The 23,938-nt window shown below is 41.8% G+C and overlaps 3 protein-coding genes across 3 annotated transcripts in view; 2 read left to right on the top strand and 1 right to left on the bottom strand.

Annotated features, from left to right (window-relative positions):
* Nucleotides 1-23,938, top strand: part of LOC111179885 (retinitis pigmentosa 9 protein) — a 44,576-nt gene that overhangs the window by 15,971 nt on the left and 4,667 nt on the right. The window contains exon 6 of the mRNA XM_022583825.3: nt 1-23,938. This exon is cut by the window's right edge and continues 4,667 nt beyond it. Within this exon, the coding sequence (XP_022439533.1) occupies nt 1-4 (4 nt within the window). The 3' untranslated portion in view covers nt 5-23,938.
* The window catches only part of KBTBD2 (kelch repeat and BTB domain containing 2), a 67,161-nt gene that overhangs the window by 15,412 nt on the left and 27,811 nt on the right, over nt 1-23,938 (top strand). The gene's annotated exons all lie outside the window — the stretch shown is intronic.
* LOC149748393 (uncharacterized) lies at nt 2,792-10,186 on the bottom strand (the record flags this gene model as incomplete). Its single annotated transcript, XM_089917081.1, is given in 4 exon segments — nt 2,792-3,115; nt 5,622-7,595; nt 9,951-10,125; nt 10,127-10,186. Coding segments are annotated over 4 exon segments (2,283 nt in total), but the record flags the coding sequence as incomplete, so codon positions are not given.

Here is a 23,938-nt window from a genome sequence, read left to right on the forward strand (position 1 = left end):
GTAGCAAAGTATGGCAGTGGTTCCCACGGAGATTTCTGCTCCAGTAAGTTTTGACTCTGTATCTGCCCATCTCTCCAGTTTTGGGGTCAGCGGTTTGCCCTGTGACCTCAATTCTCTGATAGATTTAAGAAGATCTGATGATTAGTTTGTTCGGCTTTTTACTTGTTAGGACAGAGTGAAGACTTCTAATCTCTTTACATGCCAGACCAGAGACGGGAAGTTGGTGGATATTGCTTTAAGCCACTACATTTGCGGTAATTAGTTCCTGCCCACATCTGGAAAATTCGTGAGGGCAGAGACTATCTTGTTACATGTTGTAGTCTCACCTTCTAACACAATGTGTCACGCATGGTGGTGTTCAATGGGAATTTGTTAAAAGTATGGTTACATTTTCCATTTGGAACATGATTTGGAAGTTATAGTGGATGCTGTATTGTGCCACTTGTATTTGCCTCCTAACCCCTACACCTGACTTCAGGACTGAAGTATTTATTCTCCCAACTGCTGGTTAACAGCTGACTTCAGGTAACAGTTGCAAATGACCTCCACTTTCCAGGGATTGGTTGTTCTTGCTTGAAGAGAGCTATGCTATCTAAGGCCACGCCTCATTTCCAGGGGCATCCTGCATCACAGTGACTGGTCTATGCAGGGGTGTAAGATGTAGCCTCTTGCCCCAACTGGGACAATTCTGCAGGGTCATTACAGTTCATGAGCTCTCAGTGGGATTGGCCAAGGCCTTTGTTGTGCCTGCATCACACCCAAACTCCTGCTTAATCATGCTTTCTTTGTCCCCTCAGAGATGTTTTCCCTAAAGCACTCTCCATTAAATTTCTTGCACCCAAATCTCCATCTCAGAGTCTGGCCCTAAGAAATTCAACCTGCCACAGAGGTAAGATGGCAGGGAAGAAGAAGGGTAGGTGTGGTCAGGAATTATTGTTCATTTTAGACTCCATTTTCCAAATTTATACTTAGCTTTTCATCTCCCCTCTAGGGTAAAGGCGAGACTGGGAAGGATTACAGAACAGGAAAATGTTCATTGGTACTCTTCTCTGTCTTTGTGCTTCCTCTTCCATATACTGGCATTATCAGTTTCCCCACCTTCTAGGGTCCAACCCACAAGGCCCAATTTATTAATCTAATTAACACTAAGCCATTCGTTCACAAATACCTGAATATATATGATGTCCGAGGATCTATACTCTTCCATGGGGATACTGCATTGGCTACACTAATCCATGGCCCTAAGGAATGAATACATGGTCTCCTTTGATGAGGGTAAGAATGTCACAAGTCTCATCTGTCATGTCATGAAATGGGCTATGAAAGTTAAGATACAGGTGCTACTAGAACACATAGGAGTGTCACATAATCCAGACTTGGGTGGGGATAGGAGTGAGGGGTGTTTTCCTGGAGTATCTAAACAAAATCTTTAAGTAGGGGTTAGATAAAGTCATAGGTCTCATAAGACCAGCCTTGGAAACACTATCATCTTTTGCTTCTCATCTGAAAAAATGTAGCGCTTAATCACTTTTTACCATCTCCTTAATCCATTTTGAGGGATACTTGGTTAATACAGGGAGTTAAAGGACATTTTTCTATAGGACATTTTCATCACAGGTTTACTTAGAAGCAGCATTGAGTGGACACATTGATATGTATCAAAATACTGTCCATACTATCACCCAGAAAGCCTTTCTTGGAGGCACCCCCATCCTCTCACATATGCTCTGTTCTTTCAAATAACCGTGGGAGAGCCTCCAATCACATCAAAATCTTTTTAGCACATAGTCACAGACCTAACCTGCACCATTTATTGGGAGATTGGTTCTGCAAATTGACCACCTAGGTCCTAGGTTCTTAGTATAAAGATCTTTTGTTTCCTAAAGCTTCCTTTATTCCTAAGGAGTCTACACTAGTTGAAAGCATAAAACATATGATTCTACAGGCCACCACTGGAAATATCCATCAGTGGACCTACTATGTTCCTGGACTCCATTTATAAACAATGAGTTGGCATCCTTTCCGTCTTCAAGATGGTTCCTCTTTGTGGGGAATGCTTAATCTTTTTATTTTGTCCTCAAATCCACCATCCTTTTCTCCTTATCTAAAGGTCCTTGGAGATGACAAGACAAAACTATTCATGACAGATGGTGCTGTCATGAGTGATGTGGCCACTATGAGAGAAGAAAATGCTTAAGAATCACACACTTTTGCAATTCAATTTATTTGCTGTTTTACAACTTATATTTCCAAAGGCTTTACAATGTCACATTTTCTTGTTTTTTGATACAATGCTTTAATAGTTCAGTCAAGAGAGATACATGATGAAATATTTAGCTCTTCCTTGAAGCTGAAACTCAGCAATTTATTTCCTGTGAAATAATAATGGAATACATTTCCTTAAATTGGTGTGTAACAGACTCAAGATGTTATACAGAGAATCATTACCAATATCTTTAGTTTCCATTTTTAGGATAAAGCCAAAGGTCTTGACATTTTGCCTGAGCTTAGTTATCAGTCTTCCCTTTATGACCACTGCAGGGCAGAAATGGCCTTTAAGGGGCCACCAAGCCACTGCTCCAGGACCAGGGGTTGAGGTGAGGCAGGGTTACCCAATGCCAAGACTCTGTGTAGGGAAGCCTGTCAAGCTACTGCCCCTTAAGGGAGATGCTAAGCTTCCAGTACCCAGCTCTAAGCTGGGACACTAAGAGTGAAACTGCCAGGATCACTTACAAAATCCCATTTTAACCCACGACATACTACCATTAACAGATCGGGAGTTAAGTGTGAAAGCCAGCTTAACAATAACATTCCACAGAATTGAAAGGCTTTGGCTCTAATCCTGTCAGGTAGGGCCTTCTTTACAAGGTATGTCTGTTACCTGGGTAGAACTCTGCCATTTGTCATTGCCCATAAGCAGTGTTAGCTTTGAAGGGCAGACCAGACACCAAGTAGGAAACCCCAAACAAAGTCCAAAAAGCAAATCATAAGATGAACTGGACACGGGATAGATACCAACCTCTAGAGCTGCTGGGTATTTCCTAAACTTTATAGCATCTGCCTCGAATCTCTGTTACTTTGTAGGGGAACTTGGTTTTTGATCTCTCACAGTTACCTGAGGGGAGAAGTGATTCATACATTAAATAATCCAAATTGCTTAAAAACCAAAAGGAAAAAATAAATCAAAAACACATCTTTCAAGAAATTGACCTGTTTTTCATGATACTATTCTATATCATTCTGTAGTTCTTGGCAGCAAAAAATATCATTGGCAAAAATAATAACAGACAATTTAATAGAAGAGAGACTTCAGCCTGGAAATTAAAATCTGTGTGACCTGGAGTAAACTGGAGTAAAGTTCCCATTATCTTCACAGGATGACTCGGTCAGACTTTTTTTTTTTTCCGGCTGCACCGTGCGGCTTGCAGGATCTTAGCTCCCCGATTAGGGATCAAAAACCCTGGCCCTCGGCAGTGAAAGCAAGGAGTCCTAACCACTGGACCACCAGGGAATTCCCCAGACTTTCTTTCAGACATGGCCAAAGAAGAAAAGTGCTAAAAACTACTCAACTACAATATTAAGAAGGGGGAGAGGGAGTAAATTTATAACCAATGTTATTACCCAAAATAGAAGAAGATTCATACACGCTCTGATGGGAAATGACATGGGAATTCAGAAGCAGATAAGACTTTGAGAAGGCTAAAGGTAAAGTTGCCGGTGTTTTAGTTTATTCATTTTACAATGTTAGACATCGTGATCTAGGGCTCACACACATCTGGAATGGTCCCATTCATTATGGAGCTTACACAGCGCTTCTTTCTTATGTATGAGGGGTCTCTAAGCACAGTGGTCCAGAACAGTCTCTCTTGCCGTCTTTTATGAGCAGGGACTAAACATACCAAAGCCAAAAAACTCTGCTCATATCGTAAAGTCACCCTATTTTAAAAAACCCCTTCCAAATTACTGAGCATGAATCGAAGTCATGACAACAGCCAAGAGTTAAGATGTGACAATACCCCAACTTTTCAATGGAAGTGGTAGGCATAAATATGTCGAGTCTAAAGGTTCTGGGACTAAGACTGGAACTTATTTAAACTTCCCTGGGGCTCTTATGCATCCCATTCTTCACTTACCTGCTTTGTTTCATTCTTTGCACCCCAGAGGTAATCATCTCCCAAAGCTCTCCTTTGGGTCCTCCCTCCCTCCCCACTCCTGTCAGCTGTGCCCCCGCCAGTCATAGGATGGTCCAAACTCAAGCTTCAACCAGGTGTGGGGAGGCTGCTAGTCCAGTCCCTCAATCTCACCACTTTATGCCCCTCCCACCATAACCCACACAGCAAAGCAAAACAACTTCTCTTCCCAAGTTAACTCTTTTCCATGGATGTTACCATTTTTTTCGATGTACTCAAGTTCAAACTCCAGCCCTTTCTTAAAGATGCAATTGCATTAGTCCTCTCACATGTCTCTCTTTTTTTTTGGTAAACATACTTGTTAAGCAGTTTAAATTTTATTGACCTCCTGGTTTTTTTTAAAAAAAGTTAAATTTAAGGTCACACCTCTAAGTTTGATGCACTATATACAGATCGTGCAGAGTATGACTATGAAGAGATACAAATTAGTCCATGCGGAAAAAGATTTACTAGAGTACAGAATCATTTTCATAAATACATGTCTCTATCTCATACTCCCATGTGAGTCAGGACCCTCACCACTTTGTTGATTTATTGGGTTGCCAAAAAGTTCGTTCGGGTTTTCTGTAAGATGTTATGGGACTTTTTGGCCAACCCAGTACAACACTTCTTGTTGAAAAAAACTGGTTTGGGGGGACTTCCCCGGTGGTCCAGTGGTTAAGACTCCACCTTCCAATGCAGGGGCCCTGGGTTCAATCCCTGGTCGGGGAACTAAGATCCCACATACCACAGAGCCAAAAAATGAAATTAAAACAAACAAAATGGTTTTCAGCCATATAGGCACTCTTCACTCTAATTTCTCCTATAAAGTACTGCTGGTTGAAATTCCTACGGCACATTTGTCTCACTTCTCTACTCAATCTGGATTAGCCCCTTATTGCCTACAGGATAAAAATCTGTAAGTGAAGAAAAACACTACTACTTTACCCCATTCTCCTTGGCCTATTTCCCAATTCCTCACAAGTCTTCCCTCTGGCAGGATGGTCTCAAGAGGAATCCTGCCAGGGCTGCCCATTTGAGCTCACACTACTGTCTCCATTCCCACTCCAAACCTGCTCTTTTGTCTCCAAACCACAGAACCTAAAACTGTGTCGAAATTCTCTGCCTCCACATGGACTGCCCATTCTCAGCAATCCAGCTAGACTGATGTCCTCCTGACCATCTCAGCCCAACTCTCCTTACCACCACCATCCAGCTCTTTATAATCTACTATAGCACTTTGTTTCAAATTACATTGCAGTTTCCTAGAATGCAGGAATTCTAACTTGGGATTTTCTTTGCAAATCCTATGAATATGGGCACCTACAGCTTAAGTGACAACATACTTTCAAAACAGAGAAATGCTATTGATTCACAGCTGCCTTTGCATCCAGGACCCAGTATGGAACCGCCACAGACAACCAGATAGGATGAACCCACTAGTCACTTAACATTCCAATGGTTTGTGAGAGGCTCTCCTGGACTCCAGTCCCTCTGGCTTGGGCATAGTGTGTTTTCTTCGGAGGGTGACACCAGTACTTTCACAGCCATCCTGTCGTTTCAACTGGTAAACCACAGGGACGACGTGCTCATATTCACCACCAGCTTGTAATAACCTGTACTTATTTCTGGTGGGCCAGACCATAAGTTGGGGAGGGACAGAGCACTCAGGTGGCATCCTGATTATCCTTCCAGCCTTCAGATAAGACCTTCCTTTGGAAGATGTCAGAGGGCCCTGTGGACTCACTTCTTCAAGGAGGCATTCTACCTCATGCATTACATCTTCAGCTTCCAACTCAGAGTCTTCTGAATCCTCAGGAAGCACGATGGTCAAGGCAGCGCTTTTCTGCAGCAGATAGGCTGTCTTAACATTTGAGACGCTGCTCAGGTCTTTCAGCTTCCTGCCTTGCACAGTCTTTTTAGTCTTCGCACACCTTTTCAAGTTCTCTTTATGCACCTCCCCAATCTCATCATTCACCATCACTTCATCTTTGTCTGCACTTAATTTCCTATTTGTGACTGGCTTTCTCCATGACCCCTTGGTTTTGCAGTCTGGTGAGGTCCCTTCATCTCTGGAGGACATTTGCTGGGGGGATTTCTCTACCTGTGCTTCATACCAATCCATGTCACACTGGATGCCCTCTTCTACTTTGGTAAACTGGGCCGACCAGGTAGGGGAGGGAACGCGCCCCTCGCAGCCGTTGTTCTCTACCTCCTCAACTTCATCCTGGTTCCTGCTCCCCACTGACAGCTGCTCTGCTCCCTTTCTCCCACTTCCTGGTGAAGACTCAGGGGAATTTTCAGACTGTACCTCATACCACCACCTTATATCGCATTGGGTAGCCTGACCTACTTTGTTGAACTGGGCCAACCAGGTAGCGGATGGAACACCCCCCTCAGGGTAGCTATTGCTGTCTACCTCTTCCTCTCCACGCACATTCTCATGGGAGCCATGGCTCCCACTACTGTTCTCTGGCATGCTTTCCCCTGCAGTAAGGAGCTCCTGAGATGCTGAATGTAGGCTCGGGTCTTTTACTGCTTCCATGCGGGCACAGGGTGGCCCTTCCTGATGCAGCTTGTTGATGTCTCCAGGAGACGGGTACAGTTTTGAGTTCAGGCTATTCTGGATATCATCCCTGCCAGGTGGAGGTGGTGGGTTTTGGGAAACAGCTGCATATCCCTTCTTTCCTTCGCCCAAGTTCATCTCCATGATAGATCCTGACTTAAACATCTCATGTCTTACAACATCAAGACACTGCTCTGACTGGACAGCTCTGTGTTCATCTTTATATGCAATGCAGTCTCCACCCTCATGAGGGTTACAGAGCACACCTCTACTTTCCCAGGAACTCTGTGAAATCCCATTGTGCTGCAGTATGTTCTCTGGCATGGCTTTACCATAAGCCACATCATACAAACCCATAGTTTCTTTCAATGATTTCCAGAATTTTATTATAGAGGATCCTTTGCCCTGTACTAGCCTCCTTTGCTCTTTCTCTGATACACAGATTCCTTGAGGTGCATCTCTATGCAGAGTGTTATTAGAAGGGCTCTTGCTATGTAGCTCCCTCTTCTGGGCAACAGAAGTCAAAGCCCCATCTGTTTCTTGATGAATGTTGTCAGTTTCAATGTCAATATTAGTAGCAGGGATACTGGTCACCCTTCCTATGTCATGGCTGTTGCCTTCTGCGTGCCTGTCTTGTTTTTCTCTCATGTTTTCAGCCTGTTGAGGTTCAGTCTGTGTGTGTTTCGTTTTCATTTTTTTCCCACAGCCACCATATTCTCTGAACTGTGCTGTGTTATAAAACATAGGGACTATGGGTCTTCGGTTAAGAGTAGTGGGCAACGGGGACTGAGGGATGAAGAAGCTGGGATACTCATTGAGCACCACAGGATATGGAAAATACAGACTTCCATTTCTCAAACCTAGAAAGAGAAAGGCACAGCCATTTTGTCTCCTGTGGCCAATCACAACATTCAGCCAGAACACCTGTACAGCCACACCAATGGTTAAAATATTGAGTTTTCTCTATGTCGGTTGGTAAAGGCCCCCAGTTCCTCCCTGGACATCCACAGGAGTTAACCAGTGAAGGAGCAATGACTAGAACAGTGGGGCCTCCAGAACCCTTCTTCACACTAGAACAGCACTAGAGTAGGCATCTGTTCCAACTGGTTGGTTCCCAAGCCATCAGTTGGTCAGCATATTAAGAATAGCACCCCTACTTTGTAGCCTTTTAAAAGAGACCAAGCACATACCAGGCATAACTCAGGCTTGTCATGGTTGCAAAAAGAATAATATCAGGCCTTACAGAGCAAGAGGGAACAAAAGTTCTTTGGATTTAAAATCCTTTCTAAGCCTATGTATTCAGCCCTATTCATTCACACACATCTTCCCCCACTTCCACTCTTTAGGGATAACCACTGCAGTGGTGTCAATAATGCCAGACATATTTCTCTCAAACAAATATATTTTGGGGAAAGGCATTTGACTTTGCAAGACAGATCTGTACAACTGACAAATGAAGCTAAGGTAAAACTTCTAACTATATAAAAGAAGGAACAAGTCATATTCATATCAGTGTTCATGAAGCAATTTAGCCAATATTGTGCAGTAGATCTTATGAACCCAGTCTCACTGTTGAGGAAGGTGTCAGCGTGCCTCTAGTACCCGGCTAAGATACCTCTAGTACATTTGTATAACCATATGCATATGGGTATTTTCCTTTATTGAAGGAAAAGGAAATCTCAGCTTGGGTTTCAACATTGTCCTAAGAGGTTAGAAGCCACAGAAGGAAGTTCATCTAACTACAGAGACAGATAACTTCAAAGCCAGTCCATGGAGGGTCAGGTTTGGAACTCTGGTTACTACTGGAAGAGTGGGCTCTTCTCTTGGATCACTAGCCATAGAATCATTACAGGCCTGGAAATGCTGTGACCATCTTTGCCACTTTGAAATAATGGCTGACAGGCCAACACAGAGAAAGTCAAAACCTAGAAATAGAGGGAAATAGACTAAAAACTGGATTATGTGTTTTGAGTCCCCATCTAGCCAAACAGAAGTGGCTTCACTCTTGGAATTCTATACATTCCTTTTTTCACTAAAATCTGAATTATGTTGCAATTTAAAAAAATACAAACTTTCTTCCTACTCCCAGCACCATCCACTTTAATTCCCCTAAACCACAACTCTAAAGGATAATTTAAACCTTAAGCTGAATGGTGTGGAAAAACCACAGAGGTATAGCATCTCAACCTGTTAATTCAAAGAATGTTTAAGATACAATATAAATTGCTTTCTCTCAGAACTTCCTACACTCTGTACTCACACAATTCCTGTCTCTGCACCATTTCAAGATAGCATTTCAACATCTGTACTAATTAGGGAATCTGCAGAGAAACAGAGCCAAGAGTTTATATACGGTAAGAGTTCTTGAAGGAGCTGGCTCACGTGGAGGTGCTAGTCCAACATCTGGCAGGTAGAGGCACAGTGAAGAATTGTAGGTCACCGGCCATACGCTGGCACAGGTCCCTGTTGCTCAGACTGAGACTACTATTCAGCTGGCAACAGTGGTGAATGCAGAAGCTCTCCTTATCACACCTAGTTTTCTACCTGGAAAAGCTGCATAATATTTACAACATGCTTTATCTCCAGCAGGATACTCAGAAGAGCAAGTTTAACATTATCTTTCCTACTTGGAGAGGTGAGATGGGAGGATCACCCCATGGATCCTCCTGCCTGCCTAAAGCCCCCTCCCCCATGTACTGAATGAAACGCTAGATGTCCACCTTCCAGACATTTTCAAATCTTGCTTGTCATTCTTCCTCCAGAGTACTTTTCTGACTTGACCATAATAGGTCTGAGAACCTTTAGGCCTTGTCAAAACCCGTACAGGGACTAGGAGCACTAAGGCACCTCTGGCCTCACACAGGAGGGGACTTTGGTTGGATTACTCTGTGACCCTGGGCCAGTCACTGACTGGGAGCCGCAGCGCCCTCATTTGGGGAGCAAGGATAGCAACAGTACCTAGCTCATGGGCTGCTGAGGTCAATGAGAGAAACTATTTCTAGCATTTAGCAGAGTAACTGGCATATAGCTAGAATTCGAATGTTTCCTGTTAACCTGAACAACAAACACTGCCCCATGCGCTGCTACAGTCTCTCTGGTGTGAGCACAGGGTGAGGAAAGGGAGGTAATGGACACAGGTGTTAGAAACCTTCGGGCTTTGGCTCAGGGAGGGTCCCTAATCCCACTGAACCTTTTTGGGGATTCAGATTCCTTACCTGCCCCAGGAATGGAGAATGGATTATAGACAGGATTCTGGTACCAGGGACCCAGGTGAAGCTGCTGGGCCACGGGGTGCACATAAAAGAAAGGTCTGGAGTTACTGCCCTCAAAACTGTTGTTGTTTCCTGAAGAGTTCATTTCCCAGGCTGAAAAGCAGGTGTTTGTAGTTAGGGAAGGACAGCCGCACTCTGCCCTGTAAAGTGCTATGAAGGAAGAAAGTCGTCCTCGTCCCCCATCAGAACTGGGAGCCTGGGTGGAGGTCCCTTACCTTCTCTTCCCGCTCGCCTGGGATGGGTACACGCGGGGGCTGCCCTTGGTGCGTTTCGACCAGGGAGCAGCACCCAGAGGCCCGGGCCCGCGTCGTGCTGAGCAAGTCTAGCTCCCCAGGCAGGAGCACCGTGGGGAGATGAGGCCTTGGAGGCGCGGGGTACCTAGCGCTGGGCGCCAAAGGCCAGGGGCCGCGCCCCGCGGCTGCACTGGGAGACGCGGCCTAGGCCTCGGCTTCACCGCCCTTGTCCGCAGCCTCTCCAGCCTGCCCCCCAGCCTCCACCCGGGCCGAACCCCTCCTCAGGCCGGGAGTCCAGACCCCCAGCTCTGCGTCTCCTACCAACCCCCTCTCCACAGGCCAGTCTGTTCCCGCGACCTCCACACCCTGCACCCCCAAGCCCCGCAGGACCCGCGCTCGCGTTCGGGACACCAACCTGCTCCAGCTCGACGTCTGCGACTGGCAGCCTCTACGGTGGCACACACGACCCGCGCCGACCCCACTTCTGTAACGAGTTGAACCTACGCTGCCGGTGGCCGAGGCTCCAGCCTTTATCTGGGCGGCTGGAAGGCGACGTGCTGCCTCTTCCGCAGGCACCGCCCCTGGCGCATTCCCTCCCGCGCATGCGCCCTGTCAGAGCTCGTAGGCCAGGTGGGTCGGATCGAAGGCGCTGGTGGAAGCCGGGGCTGAGACTTGGTGGAGGGGAGCGGCTCTGTGCATGCTGCTCCTGGGTGAACCCCAGTCCTCCCTTCTGCCCACCCTTGTGTGTGTGTGTGTGTGTGTGTGTGTGGGCGCCCTGGCCTAGACTCTTCTAGAGGACAGAGCCTTTCCCGTTCCCTTCGCTCTCCACGACTGTCCCCTCCTCTGAGTGTGTTGAGTGAGGTCGGGTCAGGCCGCTCCTCTGAGCTCCTGGTCTCCTCCTTCCTTGGGCCTAAAGCCGCTGACACTTAAGGAAGAAGAGGCTACCGAGGAGGAGCAGAGAGGAAGGAGGCCAACGTGGACGGAGGACAGACCTGAGAGGAGGAAGACTCACAAAGGAGAGGTGAACAAGCGTGCTTAATGCTGCTGAGCGCGGCATCTCGCGGGGGCAGGGGCTTCGGCAATTAGGACGCTAGTGGTCGGGGGAAGTGTTGGGACAGGAAGGCGCTGGAAGTCTGTGGGGTGATGGATGGGCAGTTAGAAGGGGGAAGCTGGCAAGTACAGAGTACTCTTTGTACATGAGATAAAGGAAAGACATAGGACAGTAGTGGAGGGGAGTCGTGGGGTTGTAAGGAGGATTGTGGATTTTGTTTTGTTTTTGGAAGAAAGGGATTGAGGTATATTTATCCTGGGATGGACTGACAGGGAGACGTTACTGATAGTGGAGAGAGAAGGATGTTAGGACGATGTTCTGAGAATGGGAGGGTAGCCAAGGCTGGTTACAGTGCTTGGCCTTGGACAGAAGAAAGTCCTTGAGGTTGGAGGGAAATGAAATCCTGAAGGCAGGAATTTAAGTGCATTAGCGTCTGATGACCTTGTTATTACTATATTTTCAGTCAAGAGGAGTAGGAATAGTACTAACCATGTCTGCCATATTTCCCATGGAATGGAAAGAGCAGTAATTTACAGACATGCAAAAAGAGCTGCTGGTAGAGTTGGGGGCTGACCTGGGGTGAGATTCAGTCATTTGTATTGGCCTTCATCTGAAGTGTTATGTCACTTGCCTAGTCATTTTCAGTTGCTTGGGAGAGACACAGTGGTTGGATGGATCAAGGACTGTGGTTTTGTAGGGCTTGTGGGAAGAGAAGTCAATGGTTCAAGAAAGTTCAGTGTAATGGTGAGAAGTTAAATACATCATGGCACATGACGTATACCCTGCACTTGTGTGACCCTGAGTGTGAGTGCCTCCATAAATTGTGCTCCCTAGGTACCTCACCTCACCCTACTTAGTGGCGTAGCATGTAGCCAGGAGGAGAAAGTAATGTCAGAGAGGAACTGATCAAGTTAAGAAGAAGTAATGGAGGTCTTATACTTGAGAATGAAAGAGCTAGAGGAGGGCGTTCGTGGTCCGAGAATGGAAATCTGAAATTTCGGCTTTCAGAGTTGGAGCAGTTGTAAGTTGTAACAAGGTCCACGGGGTGGCCATTGGTTTGCTGAAGTCCTATGGGCATGAAGGTCATTTGCACTGAGAAAGGAAAAGATCTGGGAGGCTGGGGTTTTGTTTGAGTCACCCCCTCTGTTGCTGAACTCAAGTTTGTGTGCCAGACACACAGTGAGGGCAAACAAACTGAAACATCGGAGTTTGGAGCAAAGAAAGGTTTACAGTATTTGTTGAAGAGGCACCAACCCAAAAGATGGGAGACCTAGACTCATCTCAAATCCATCTTGCTGGCTGGCTGGCTGGCTGGGGTGCAAGGTTTTTAAAGACAGCAGAGGTAAAGGTTCTTTGTGATTTCAGCTTCCTGATAAGACCTCAACTGCAGACTTCCTGGCTGCCTGTGACTTGATGTGTCGTTGGTGACTGTGATTGATCTGTGTGTTCCTGCAAAGCAAACTAGTAAATCGCGGTCTTGTGATCCCTTAACTTCTTTCTAGGAGAGAGCAAAAGCAATGGTTGAGACATTTTATTCTGTACTTAGAGCCTTCATGATGGTTCAGGAGCTTCAGTTCTTAATTGACCCTCCAGGTGTCATCAATTTTAAGTCGGCTTGGGGCCAGCTGGTTGAAGCCACAGGACATTATTTCGACAGTTTGGGGTCATGAATCAAGGCATTAGTTTAAGCTAACAATCATGGAAAAGAGTATGTTGGGCTTGCTTTTCTTTTGTTTCTGCATTCCCTCACTTCTCCAGTGAGTAACTGTTTGAATCTGCTCTTTGGGATTCAGGGAAAATCTAGGAGACTTAAACCATTTTCTATAAATGAGAAATGACAGACATAGGAAGGCTTTTGTACCCGGGAGGGCCCTGCTGCGCCCTGCTTCATTTCACCTCTTTCATATTGTAGTCATTTAGAGGTTCCCATGTCCTCAGTGAATGTGGCAGAGTGACCAGCAAGGTGAGAGATAGAAACATCACAAGATGTTTGTATTCATAATGTGATGTTTTTCTTAAAGAGAGTTCCCCAAATTTTCTAATCTTCAGTCCCCAGAAAACTTGGATCTGCCACATGCTAGTGGCCATGTCAGCCCTGCAGTGCATGGAGAGTGGGAGAATGAAGAACCTCCTTATGAGGGAACAAGTTTCAATGACTATTCAGTAAATAGGGTGAGGGATATGGTGGCTTGTGCTTAGCCAAACAGGGCTTCCAGGTTGCAGTGGCTGGGAGAGTTGGTAGGTAGGTCAGCAGGGAGAAGAACTGGAATGAAAGTGTCCCAGAAATGCCAGCTAACTGGGAACTTTGAGACAGTGCTGGAAGATGTCAAGAATGAAACATATAGTGGTACTACCTGGTCCATAGATTCCAACTAGACCACTGATGTAAGGATGTTTTTGTGCCAACTGAGGCATTTTGTGTTGGGTGGGGTGTCTGAGGTTAGATGGTGGTTGCTATTTTTGCATTAAGTTCCAGCTAATAAACTGTGTGCTCTCTGCTCAGAATTCCAAATGGTTTTTATTATTATCATCTCTATTTTAAGATGAGGATATCTGAGATTCAGGAAGGTTAAATAATCTGTCCACATATATTAAGTTGCAGTCCTACTAGTTGGAAGGGGAGTGGGGTGAGGTCTTTGAATTCCCAGACCCAGTGCCTTTTCTACTGTTTGTGTGGTCAGTGTCACTCTCATTTTGACAGTTTGACAGTCTTCGTCTCCCATTAAAGCAGAGTAGTTTCTACTTCCCCCTCAATTGACATGCTGATCTCAGATAGAAGCTTTAAACACAAATGTAATGATAGTCTTGCTTTCCACACCTAAAAACCTCCTTCAGCCTCACTAATGATCCTTCATTTACTAATTCCGTTTACAAAATTTGAGTCCCTATAATGGTACCAGCACAATTTTAGCCCTAAGGAAACGGAAGAAAAACAAAATTGTAATTCCTAAGGAGCCTTCATTCTTGTGGTATTTGCAATGAGATGCCATTCACAACTAACATATTGGGGAAAAAATGAGTCTGACAACACCAAGGGTTAAGGAGGAAGTGGAGTGACAGGAACATGTATACATTACTCCTGAGAGTGTAAATTGGTAAAAATCACTTTGGAGAGCAAGTTGACAGTATCTGAAAAAGTTGAAAATGTGTCATACCCCATGAACCAGCAATTCTATCTCTCGAAATATCCTAGGGAAAAAACCTTGTATATACACACAAGGAGCTGTTTATTAAAAATGTTTGTTACCATAGCATTGCTTTTAATATATATAAAAAAAACGAAAACTACTTAAATATCCATGAAACAAGAGAATGGATTAATAAGTTGTAGTATAAATTATGGGAAACTACACAGGAGTTAAATGAATGAACTAGAATCACATCTGTCTCCATGGATAAATCTTAAATATAAGGTTCTAATTTATAATTTCTTTTATAAATATCTTTTAGAGTTATAGTTTTTCTTGCTATTGAAAATGATTTATTTAAACTACACTTTCTGTGTTGGTGGTATATAGGAATAATATTGATATTTACATATTGATTTTATATTCCAGCAACTTTGCTGAACTCTTTAGTTTCAATTTTTTGTGGATTTGACTAGATTTTCTATGTGAACACTCAAATCATCTACAAATAATGAAGTTCTTTTAAAAATATATATTTATTTATTTTTGGCTGCGTTGGATCTTCTTCGCTGCGCGCGGGCTTTCTCTAGTTGCAGTGAGCGGGGGCTACTCTTTGTTGCGGTGTGCAGTCTTCTCATTGCGGTGGCTTCTCTGGTTGCGGAGCACGGGCTCTAGGTGCGCGGGCTTCAGTAGTTGTGGCATGTGGGCTGTACAGCACAGGCTCAGTTGTTGTGGCACATGACCTTAGTTGCTCCGCGGCATGTGGATCTTCCCAGACCAGGGCTCGAACCTGTGTCCCCTGCCTTGGCAGGCAGATTTTTAACCACTGCACGACCAGGGAAGTCCCAATAATGAAGTTTTGTTTCTTCCTTTTCAATGAATATCTTCTCATTTCTCTTATTTGTCTTAATCTTCTAAGACCTTCAGCACGATATTCAGTTTAGAACACTGATAGCAGATAGCATTGTCCTGTACTTAATTTCTAATGATACACTATAAAGAATTATTGTAGGTTATTTTCAAGATACTCTTTAGCAAGTTAGTAGGGTCTGTTATTCCACATTGGCTGAGAAGTTTTAAAATTTTGAATGAATGTTAAGTTTTAGCAAGTGGTTTCCTGCATCTTTGAAATAATCATATTTTTTCCTCTTTCTTCATCTTGCTAATAAAGCAGGTTCCTTACTAAATTTTTCTCTCATTAAACAATCCTTATATTCCTAGAATACACTCAACTTGGTCTTGATATATTTTAATATACATTGCAGGACTCCATTTGCTGGTATTTTATTTAGAATTTTGGAATCTAAGACTATAAGTGGAATTGTTTTATAATTTTTAATTCTCATATTGTCTTTTCTTGGTTTCAGGATATCCTAGCCTCATAAAATAAGCTAGATAACTTGCCATTTTTTTCTGTTCTCTAGAGCAATTTGCATAAGACAAGGATTATCTACTTATTCCTTGAAGGTTTGATAGAACTTCCCTGAAAGAGTATGTTGTGTATTTTGTTTTGTACGTAGACATGGCTACTGATGCAGTTTATCTAATGTTTATAAGTCTGTTTGGTTTTTCCATTTCTTGATTTGGTTTTGATGACTTGAATTTTTCTAGGAATTTGCCCGTTTTGTCTGAGTTTCCCAGTTTATAGGCATAAAACTTTTCATAATTTTTGATTTTTTAAAAGTGCTTGTGATATCTGTAAATATGTTCCCATTTTGATATTTAATGTTCTTTGTCCTCTATATCCTTTCCTGATCAATGTGCTCAAAACTATATCCATTTCATTATTCTGATCAAAGAACCAACTGTTTTGTTGTTGTTCCTCTCCTTTATTTCCTATGTAATAATTACTGTTCTTTTATTTCTATTCTTAAATGTCTTTGGGTTTCCTCTGTTGTTTGCTTTTCTAGCTTATGAGTTGGACATTTACCTAATTAATTTAATTTTTATTCCTTATACATATATATGTTTAAAGCTATAAATTTCCTTCTAAATACTTCTTTAGTTGTGTTTCACAAGTTTTGTTGAGAAGCAGTCTCATAGTCATTTATTTCTAAAATTTTCTAATTTCCACTCTGCTCCTTTTTCTAATTACAATATGCTTTCTGTCATGATCCTTGAATTATTAAGAGCTAGGTTTTTCAATTTACAAACATCAGATTATTTTGGTTTATGTTTTATTAATAATTTCTAATTATATTGCATTTTGGTCAAAATACATGATTTGTAAGTTACCAATAATTTGGTATTTGTTTGGACTTGTCTTATAGCCTTGTAAGTATTCATATTTTGTAAATGATTATAGTAAACTTGAAAAGAAGTTTTATCCACTAATTATTAGATGTTCCTTATTTATAAATATCCTTTAGAGCCAATATTTTTCTGTTCAATTTCTCTATACCCTTACTAATTTTTGGTCTACTTGATGTATAATTTACTGAGTTACACGTGTTTGAAATCTCCCATCATGAGACAGATTTTTCACTAGTAGAGGAGAGAGTTAAAAATATGGAAAGGGGGAATGAATCCACTATTGTTGGATTGGAATCAGACATGTTAGTGTGAACTCATGGCATGTATATAGATAGATATAGATAGATAGGGATAGCATGTATGTATATATGTTGATATAAATGAGTGTATATACATGTAAGTATGTACATATATAGATGTGTGTGTGTGTATGTATGTGCTTACATCTGTTTTCTGGTTCTGTTTGCTGAGAGGGCCTAAAGAAATAATACCTTAGGGACAAGGAGCACACCTAGCCCTCAAATCTTGGTTTCTAAATGCCATTCTCCACTCAAAGGAATCAGAGCTTGGAGAAATGGCTGTTTCTAGGACAGACAAATACAGAGAATCACAATTTACTGGAGAAGCTCAAGAGCAGCAACCTGTATGGGAACTAGCACTCAGTAGGGAAACCTGAACTGTAATTGACAAATTGCTGGAGGCTCAGTTTTGACAAGTCTGAGAAATAAAAACTCCAGGTAAGCCCAGTCATTGGTGGAGCCCCCAGACTTTTATGAGTTTAACCTCCTGGAGCTCTACAGTTTTCTCATGGTACATATTGGAGAATAATCCCAGAGTACTTTCAGCAGGGGTATCAGAAAAGGAACCATTTTAAAATATGCCAGATCATTCTGTTCTTCTTAACAAGGTCTGCCCTCAGGAGAAACTGTTCAGAGCCTACCCTTCTGGGGTTTTATCAGAACCTAAACTACTTCTGGGAAGGAAAGTTCCCACTACACACACTCTAGCTGTCCTGTCCCACCTAAGGGTTGGGAGGTGGGACAGAGAGACATGTGTGAAGTTCACAATCAGAGATTTAAGCTCACTAAAAGACTGAGACATAATCGTAGGAATATAGAACACTTGCCCTGACCCCATACCGTCCCACTACATTGCTAAAAGCCAATTTACAGCAGTTCTTCAGCCAGTACCCATAATGTACTTTACCCAGTGCATTATGTCCAGCTATCTAGAAAGAAATTACAAGATACATTCAAGGGCAAAGACCACAGTTTGAAGGTACAGAAGCGGTATCAAAATCTGACTCATATGTGGCAAAGATGTTGGAATTATTAGACCTGGATTTTGAAACGACTGTGATTAATATTCTAAGGGCTCTAATAGATACAGTAGACAGCATGCAAGAACAGATGGCTAATGTAAGCAGAGAGATGAAAATTCTAATAAAGAATCAAAGAGAAATGCTGGAGATCAAAAACATAACAAAATGAAGAATGCCTTTGATGAACTCATTAGTAGACTGGACACAGCTGAAGAAAATCTCTGAGCTTGAGAATATGAGAATATAATAATAGAATTAAAAACTTCAAACATTGAAAAAAGACTGAAAACAGCGAACAAAATACTTAAAAATTGGGAAAACTGTAAAAGGTGAAACATAAACATAATGGGAATACCAGGAGGAGAAGAAAGAGAAAAGAACAGAAGCAACATATGAAGCAATAATGACTGAGAATTTCCCCCAAATTAATGTCAGACACTAAACCACAGATCCAGGAAGCTCAGATAACACCAAGCATGATCAATACAAAAAAAAAAAAAAGCCTACACCTAGGCATATCATTTTCTAACTATAGAAAATGCAAGCTAAAGGAAAAAACCCTGAAAGAAGTCAGAGGAGAAAAACACTTTTACTTATAGATGAGCAAAGATAAGAATTACATCTAACTTTTTCTTAGAAACCATGCAAGCAAGAAGACAATGGAATGAATACTTAAAATGTTGAGAGAAAAAAACCAATCCACCAACCTAGAAATCTGTACCCTGTGAAATTATCTTTCAAATGTGAAGGAGAAATAAAGAATTTCTCAGACAAACAAAAATTGAGGAAATTTGTTGCCAGTGGACCTGCCTTGCAAGAAATGTTAAAAGAAGTCTTTAGAGAGAAGAAAAATGATATAGGTCAGAAACTCAGATCTGACCTATAAAGAAAAGATCATTACAGAAGGAATATGTGAAGGTAAAATAAAAACTTTATTTTTCTTATTCCTAATCTGACAGATCAAAGTTTACTCAAAATAATAATAGCAATAGTGTATTCAATTATGTATGCTTTTGTGTATATATATGTTTATATATGCTTACCTGTAATTGAAATGAATGATAGTAATGATAAAAAGGTCAGGAAGTAGGAATTAGGAATTAGTAAGGTACTCATACTATTGGTGGAATCAGTATAGTGTTATTTGAAAGTGGACTTGGATTTGTTGTAAATGTATATAGCAATCTCTAGGGCAACCACTAAAAAGAGCAAAAGCAGAAGTACAACTGATAGGCTAAGAAAAAACAGAATCATTTAATATGGTCAGTAAGAACCACAAGAGGCAGAAAAGAGTGGAAGACAAAAATGGAGACAAAGAAAAAGGGCAAAAAGTAGAAAACAGTAATGTATATGGTAGATATTAATTTAACTATAATGGGTAATCAGTTTGGATGTCAGTGATCTCAATGCACCAAATAAAAGATGCAGATTGACATAATGGATCAAAAAATAAGATTCAACAAGAAATTGACTTTAAATATTAAGACACACGGGGACCAAAAGTAAATGGATGGAGAAAGATGTACCATACTAGGACTAATCAAAAGAAAATGGGAGGGAACTTTCCTGGTGGTGCAGTGGTTAAGAATCTGCCTGCCAACACAGGGGACACAGGTTCAAGCCCTGGTCCAGGAAGATCCCACATGCCGCGGAGAAACTAAGCCCGTGCGCCACAACTACTGAGCCTGTGCTCTAGAGCCTGCATGCCACGACTGCTAAGCCCAAGTGCCACAACTACTGAAGCCCACACGCCTAGAGCCTGTGCTTTGCAACAAGAGAAGCCGCTGTGATGAGAAGCCTGTGCACCACAACAAAGAGTAGCCCCCGCTCGACGCAACTAAAGAAAGCCTGCACACAGCAATGAAAACCCAACACGGCCAAAAATAAATAAATAAATACATTAATTAATTTAAAAAAAAGAATCCACCTGCCAATGCAGGGGACACAGGTTTGAGCCCTGGTCCAGGAAGATCCCACATGCTGTGGAGCAGCTAAGCCTGTGTGCCACAACTACTGAGCCTGAGCTCTAGAGCCCTCAAGCCACAACTACTGAGCCCTCACGCCACAACTACTGAAGCCCGTGTGCCTAGAGCCCATGCTCCACAACAAGAGAAGCCACCACAATGAGAAGCCCACACACCACAATGAAGAGTAGCCCCTGCTCACCACAACTAGAGAAAGGCCACATGCAGCAACGAAGACCCAACACAGCCAATAAATAAATAAATAAATTTATTAAAAAAAGAAAGAAAGTGGGAGTAGTCATATTTATTTCAGACAGAGAAGATTTCAGAGCAAGGAAAGTGATCAGGAAATAAAGAGGGGTATGTCATAATGATAAAAACGTCAGTTTTCAAAGAAGACATAATAATCCTTAACATGTATGTGCCTAACAACAAAGTGTCAAACTAAGTGAGGCAAAAACTGATAGAAATGCAAGGAGAAATAGATGAATCCACTATTGTAATTGGAGACTTCAGTACCCCTCTATCAGAAATGAGCAAATCCAGCAGACAGAAGATCAGTAAGGATACAGATGAACTCAACAACACCATCAATCCCCTGGATAAAATGGACATCTATAGACTACTTTATTCAACAGTAGCAGAATATACATTCTTCTCAAGTTCATGTGTAACATTATATTTAATGGTGAGAAACTTGAAGGCTTCCCACTAATATCTGCTACAAGGCAAGTAGCACTGCTTTTCAAGATCATACTGGAAGTCCTAGCTAATGCAATAAAATAAGAAAATGATAATAAAGGTATACTAATTGGGAAAAAAGAAATAAAACTGTCTTTGTCTGCAGAATACATGATCTTCCATGTAGAAAATCCAAAAGAATGGTTAAGAAAACTCATGGAACTTAATACGCAATTATAGCAAGGTTGCAAGATACAAGGTTATTATTCAAGAATCAATCACTTTCACATTTACCAGCAATGAAAATTTCCAATTTGAAATAAAAGACACATTATACAAGCACCCTCTAAGAATGACATATTTAAGTATAAATCTGACAAAATATGTATAAGATCTATGAGAAAAACTACAAAACTGATGAAAGATATCAAAGAACTAAGTTAATGGAGAGATGTTCTATGTTCATGGATAGGAAGACTCAATCTTTTCAAGATGTCAGTTCTCCCAAACTTGATCTCTAGATCCAGTGCAAGCCCAATCAAAATCCCAGCAAGTTATTTCATGGCTATCTAGAAACTGATTCTAAAGCCTATATGGACAGGCAGACTTAGAACAGTTGACTCAATATTGAAGGAGAACAACAAAGTTAGAGGACTGACACTACCCAACTTCAAGATTTACTGTAAAGCTATGGTAATAAAGACAATGTGGTACTGGCAAAAGAATAGACAAAACAATCAATGTAATCTAATAGAGAGCCTACAAATAGACCAACATAAACATAGTCAACTGATCTTTGACAAAGGAGCAAAGGCAATACAGTGGAGCAAAGATAGTATTTTCAACAAATGATACTGGAACTATGGGACGTCCACATGCAAAAAAAAAAAAAAAGAAGAAGAATCTATACACAGACCTTACACCCTTCACAAAAATTAACTCAAAATGGATCATAGATCTAAATGTAAAATGATGCAAAATTATAAAACTCCTAGAGGATAACAGAAGAGAAAACCACAATGACCGTGGGTATGGTGATGACTTTTTAGTGACAATTCCAGTGGCATAATCCATGTAAGAAAGAATTGATAAACTGGACTTCATTAAAAATTAAAAACTCTGGGAAAGATACTGTCAAGTGAATGAAAAGACAAGCCACAGACTGGGAGAAAATATTTGCAAAAGGCATATCCGATAAAGGACTGTTATCCAAAATATACAAAGAACTCTTAAAACTCAACCCTAAGGAAACCAACACCTCAATTTGAAAAGAGATCACAGACCTTAACGGATACCTCACCAAAGAAGATATACAGATGGCAAGTAAACATGTGAAGAGATGCTCCACATCATTATATCACTAGGGAAATGCAAATTAAAACAACAGTGAGATACAACTACACACCTATTGGAATGGCCAAAATCCTGAACACTGACAACACCAAAGGCTAGTGAGGATGTAGAGCAATAGGAATCTTACTCATTGCTGGTGGGAATGTAAAATGGTATAGCTGCTTTGGAAGAGAGTGTGGCAGTTTCTTACAAAACTAAACATATTCCTACCATACAATCCAGCCAACTATTAAAAATGCACATTTTCTGCCACTGTGACAGTAGCAGTTTTGCTAGATAAAGTACTAAGGACTTTCATGACTTTTAGAATTACAGTACTTTTGAAGCCAAGACGAATTAAGCGTAAGACAAAGTTATCTCATTTTAACATCACAATAGACCTAGGAAGTAGGTACTATTATTATTTTTCCTAATCTATAGATGAGAAAACTGAGGCTTGGGTAGATTAGGTAATTTGCTTTAGATCACAGATCTAGTAAGTGACAAAGCCAGGCCTCCTTCCAGTGTTTTCTTGTTGTTGTTTTGTTTTAACCTTTTTTTTTGGTAAAATATACAGAAAAATTATCATTTTAAGCATACAGTAGCATTAAGTACATTCACAGTGTTGTGCAAGCATCACCACTATCTGTATTCAGAACTTTTTCATCATCCCCAAACAGAAATTCTATATCCACTAAACAGGAACTCCTCATTCTCCCCTGCCACCAGCCCCTGACAACTACCGTTCTACCTTTGTCTCTATGAATTTGAGTACTCTATGTACCTCATATAAGTGGAATCATATAATGTTTATCCTTTGATGCCTAGCTTATTTTGCTCAGCATAATGTCTTCAAGGTTTATCCATAATGTAGCATGTGTTTTCTCCTTTTTAAAGGCTGAATAATATTATATTCCCATTGCAATAATATCCCAATGTATATATCACATTTTGTTTCTCCATGTGTCTATCGACGGACATTTGTTCCTACCTTTTGGCTATTGTACTATTATGTACATGCGTGTACAAATATATGCTTGAGTCCCTGCTTTCGGTTCTTTTGGGTATATACCTAGGAGTGGAATTGCTGGAGAGTATAGTAATTCTCTGTTTAACATGTGGAAAAGAACATAATTTTAATTACTGTTATTTATTTATTAATTTAATTTATTTATTTTTGGCTGTGTTGGGTCTTTGTTGCTGCACACGGGCTTTCTCTAGTTGTGGCAAGTGAGGGCTACTCTTTGTTGCGGTGCGCGGGCTTCTCATCGCAGTGGCTTCTCTTGTTGTGGAGCATGGGCTCTAGGTGTGCGGGCTTCAGTAGTTGTGGCACACGGGCTCAGTAATTGTGGCACACGGGCTCAGTAGTTGTGGCACGCAGGCTCAGTAGTTGTGGCTCGCGGGCTCTAGAGCACAGACTCAGTAGTTGTGGTGCACGGGCTTAGTTGCTCTGCGGCATGCGGGATCTTCCCGGACCAGGGCTCGAACCCGTGTCCCCTGAATTGGCAGGTGGATTCTTAACCACTGCACCACCAGGGAAGCCCTACTGTTAGTTATTAAATGACTACTGTGTGCTAGGCACTTTACTTATATTGTCTTGAATCCTTATACAATCTTAAGGTATAGTATGTCCATTTATTATATGAGGATATAGGCTTAGAGAGGTTGAATAACTTGCCAGGAAGATGTAGCTACTGAATGGCGAGTTGATAAAACCCAGTCCAGTGCTCTTCCTGAAGTATACTCTCGTTTACCATGTTGGTCTCGTGGATTGGTTGTCTTTGTAGCAGGCATTGTTGCTAGTTTTACTAGTGGTCTCACCCACTTCTTCCTTGCTGGGAGAACCACAATTTTGTCCAGATAAAGAAAAGCAATGTGTTCAGAGAAAGTGGGTCTTTTCCCCCTCTAGCCCCATCAATGTCTGAAAACCAACTACAGGAATCTCATTTTCCTGGGCAAGAAGATATC

This window comes from Delphinapterus leucas, chromosome 9 (genome assembly GCF_059928025.1).
Source record: "Delphinapterus leucas isolate spDelLeu-1000000601 "Yukka" chromosome 9, BTC_Dleu_Yukka2, whole genome shotgun sequence".
NCBI lineage: Eukaryota > Metazoa > Chordata > Mammalia > Artiodactyla > Monodontidae > Delphinapterus > Delphinapterus leucas.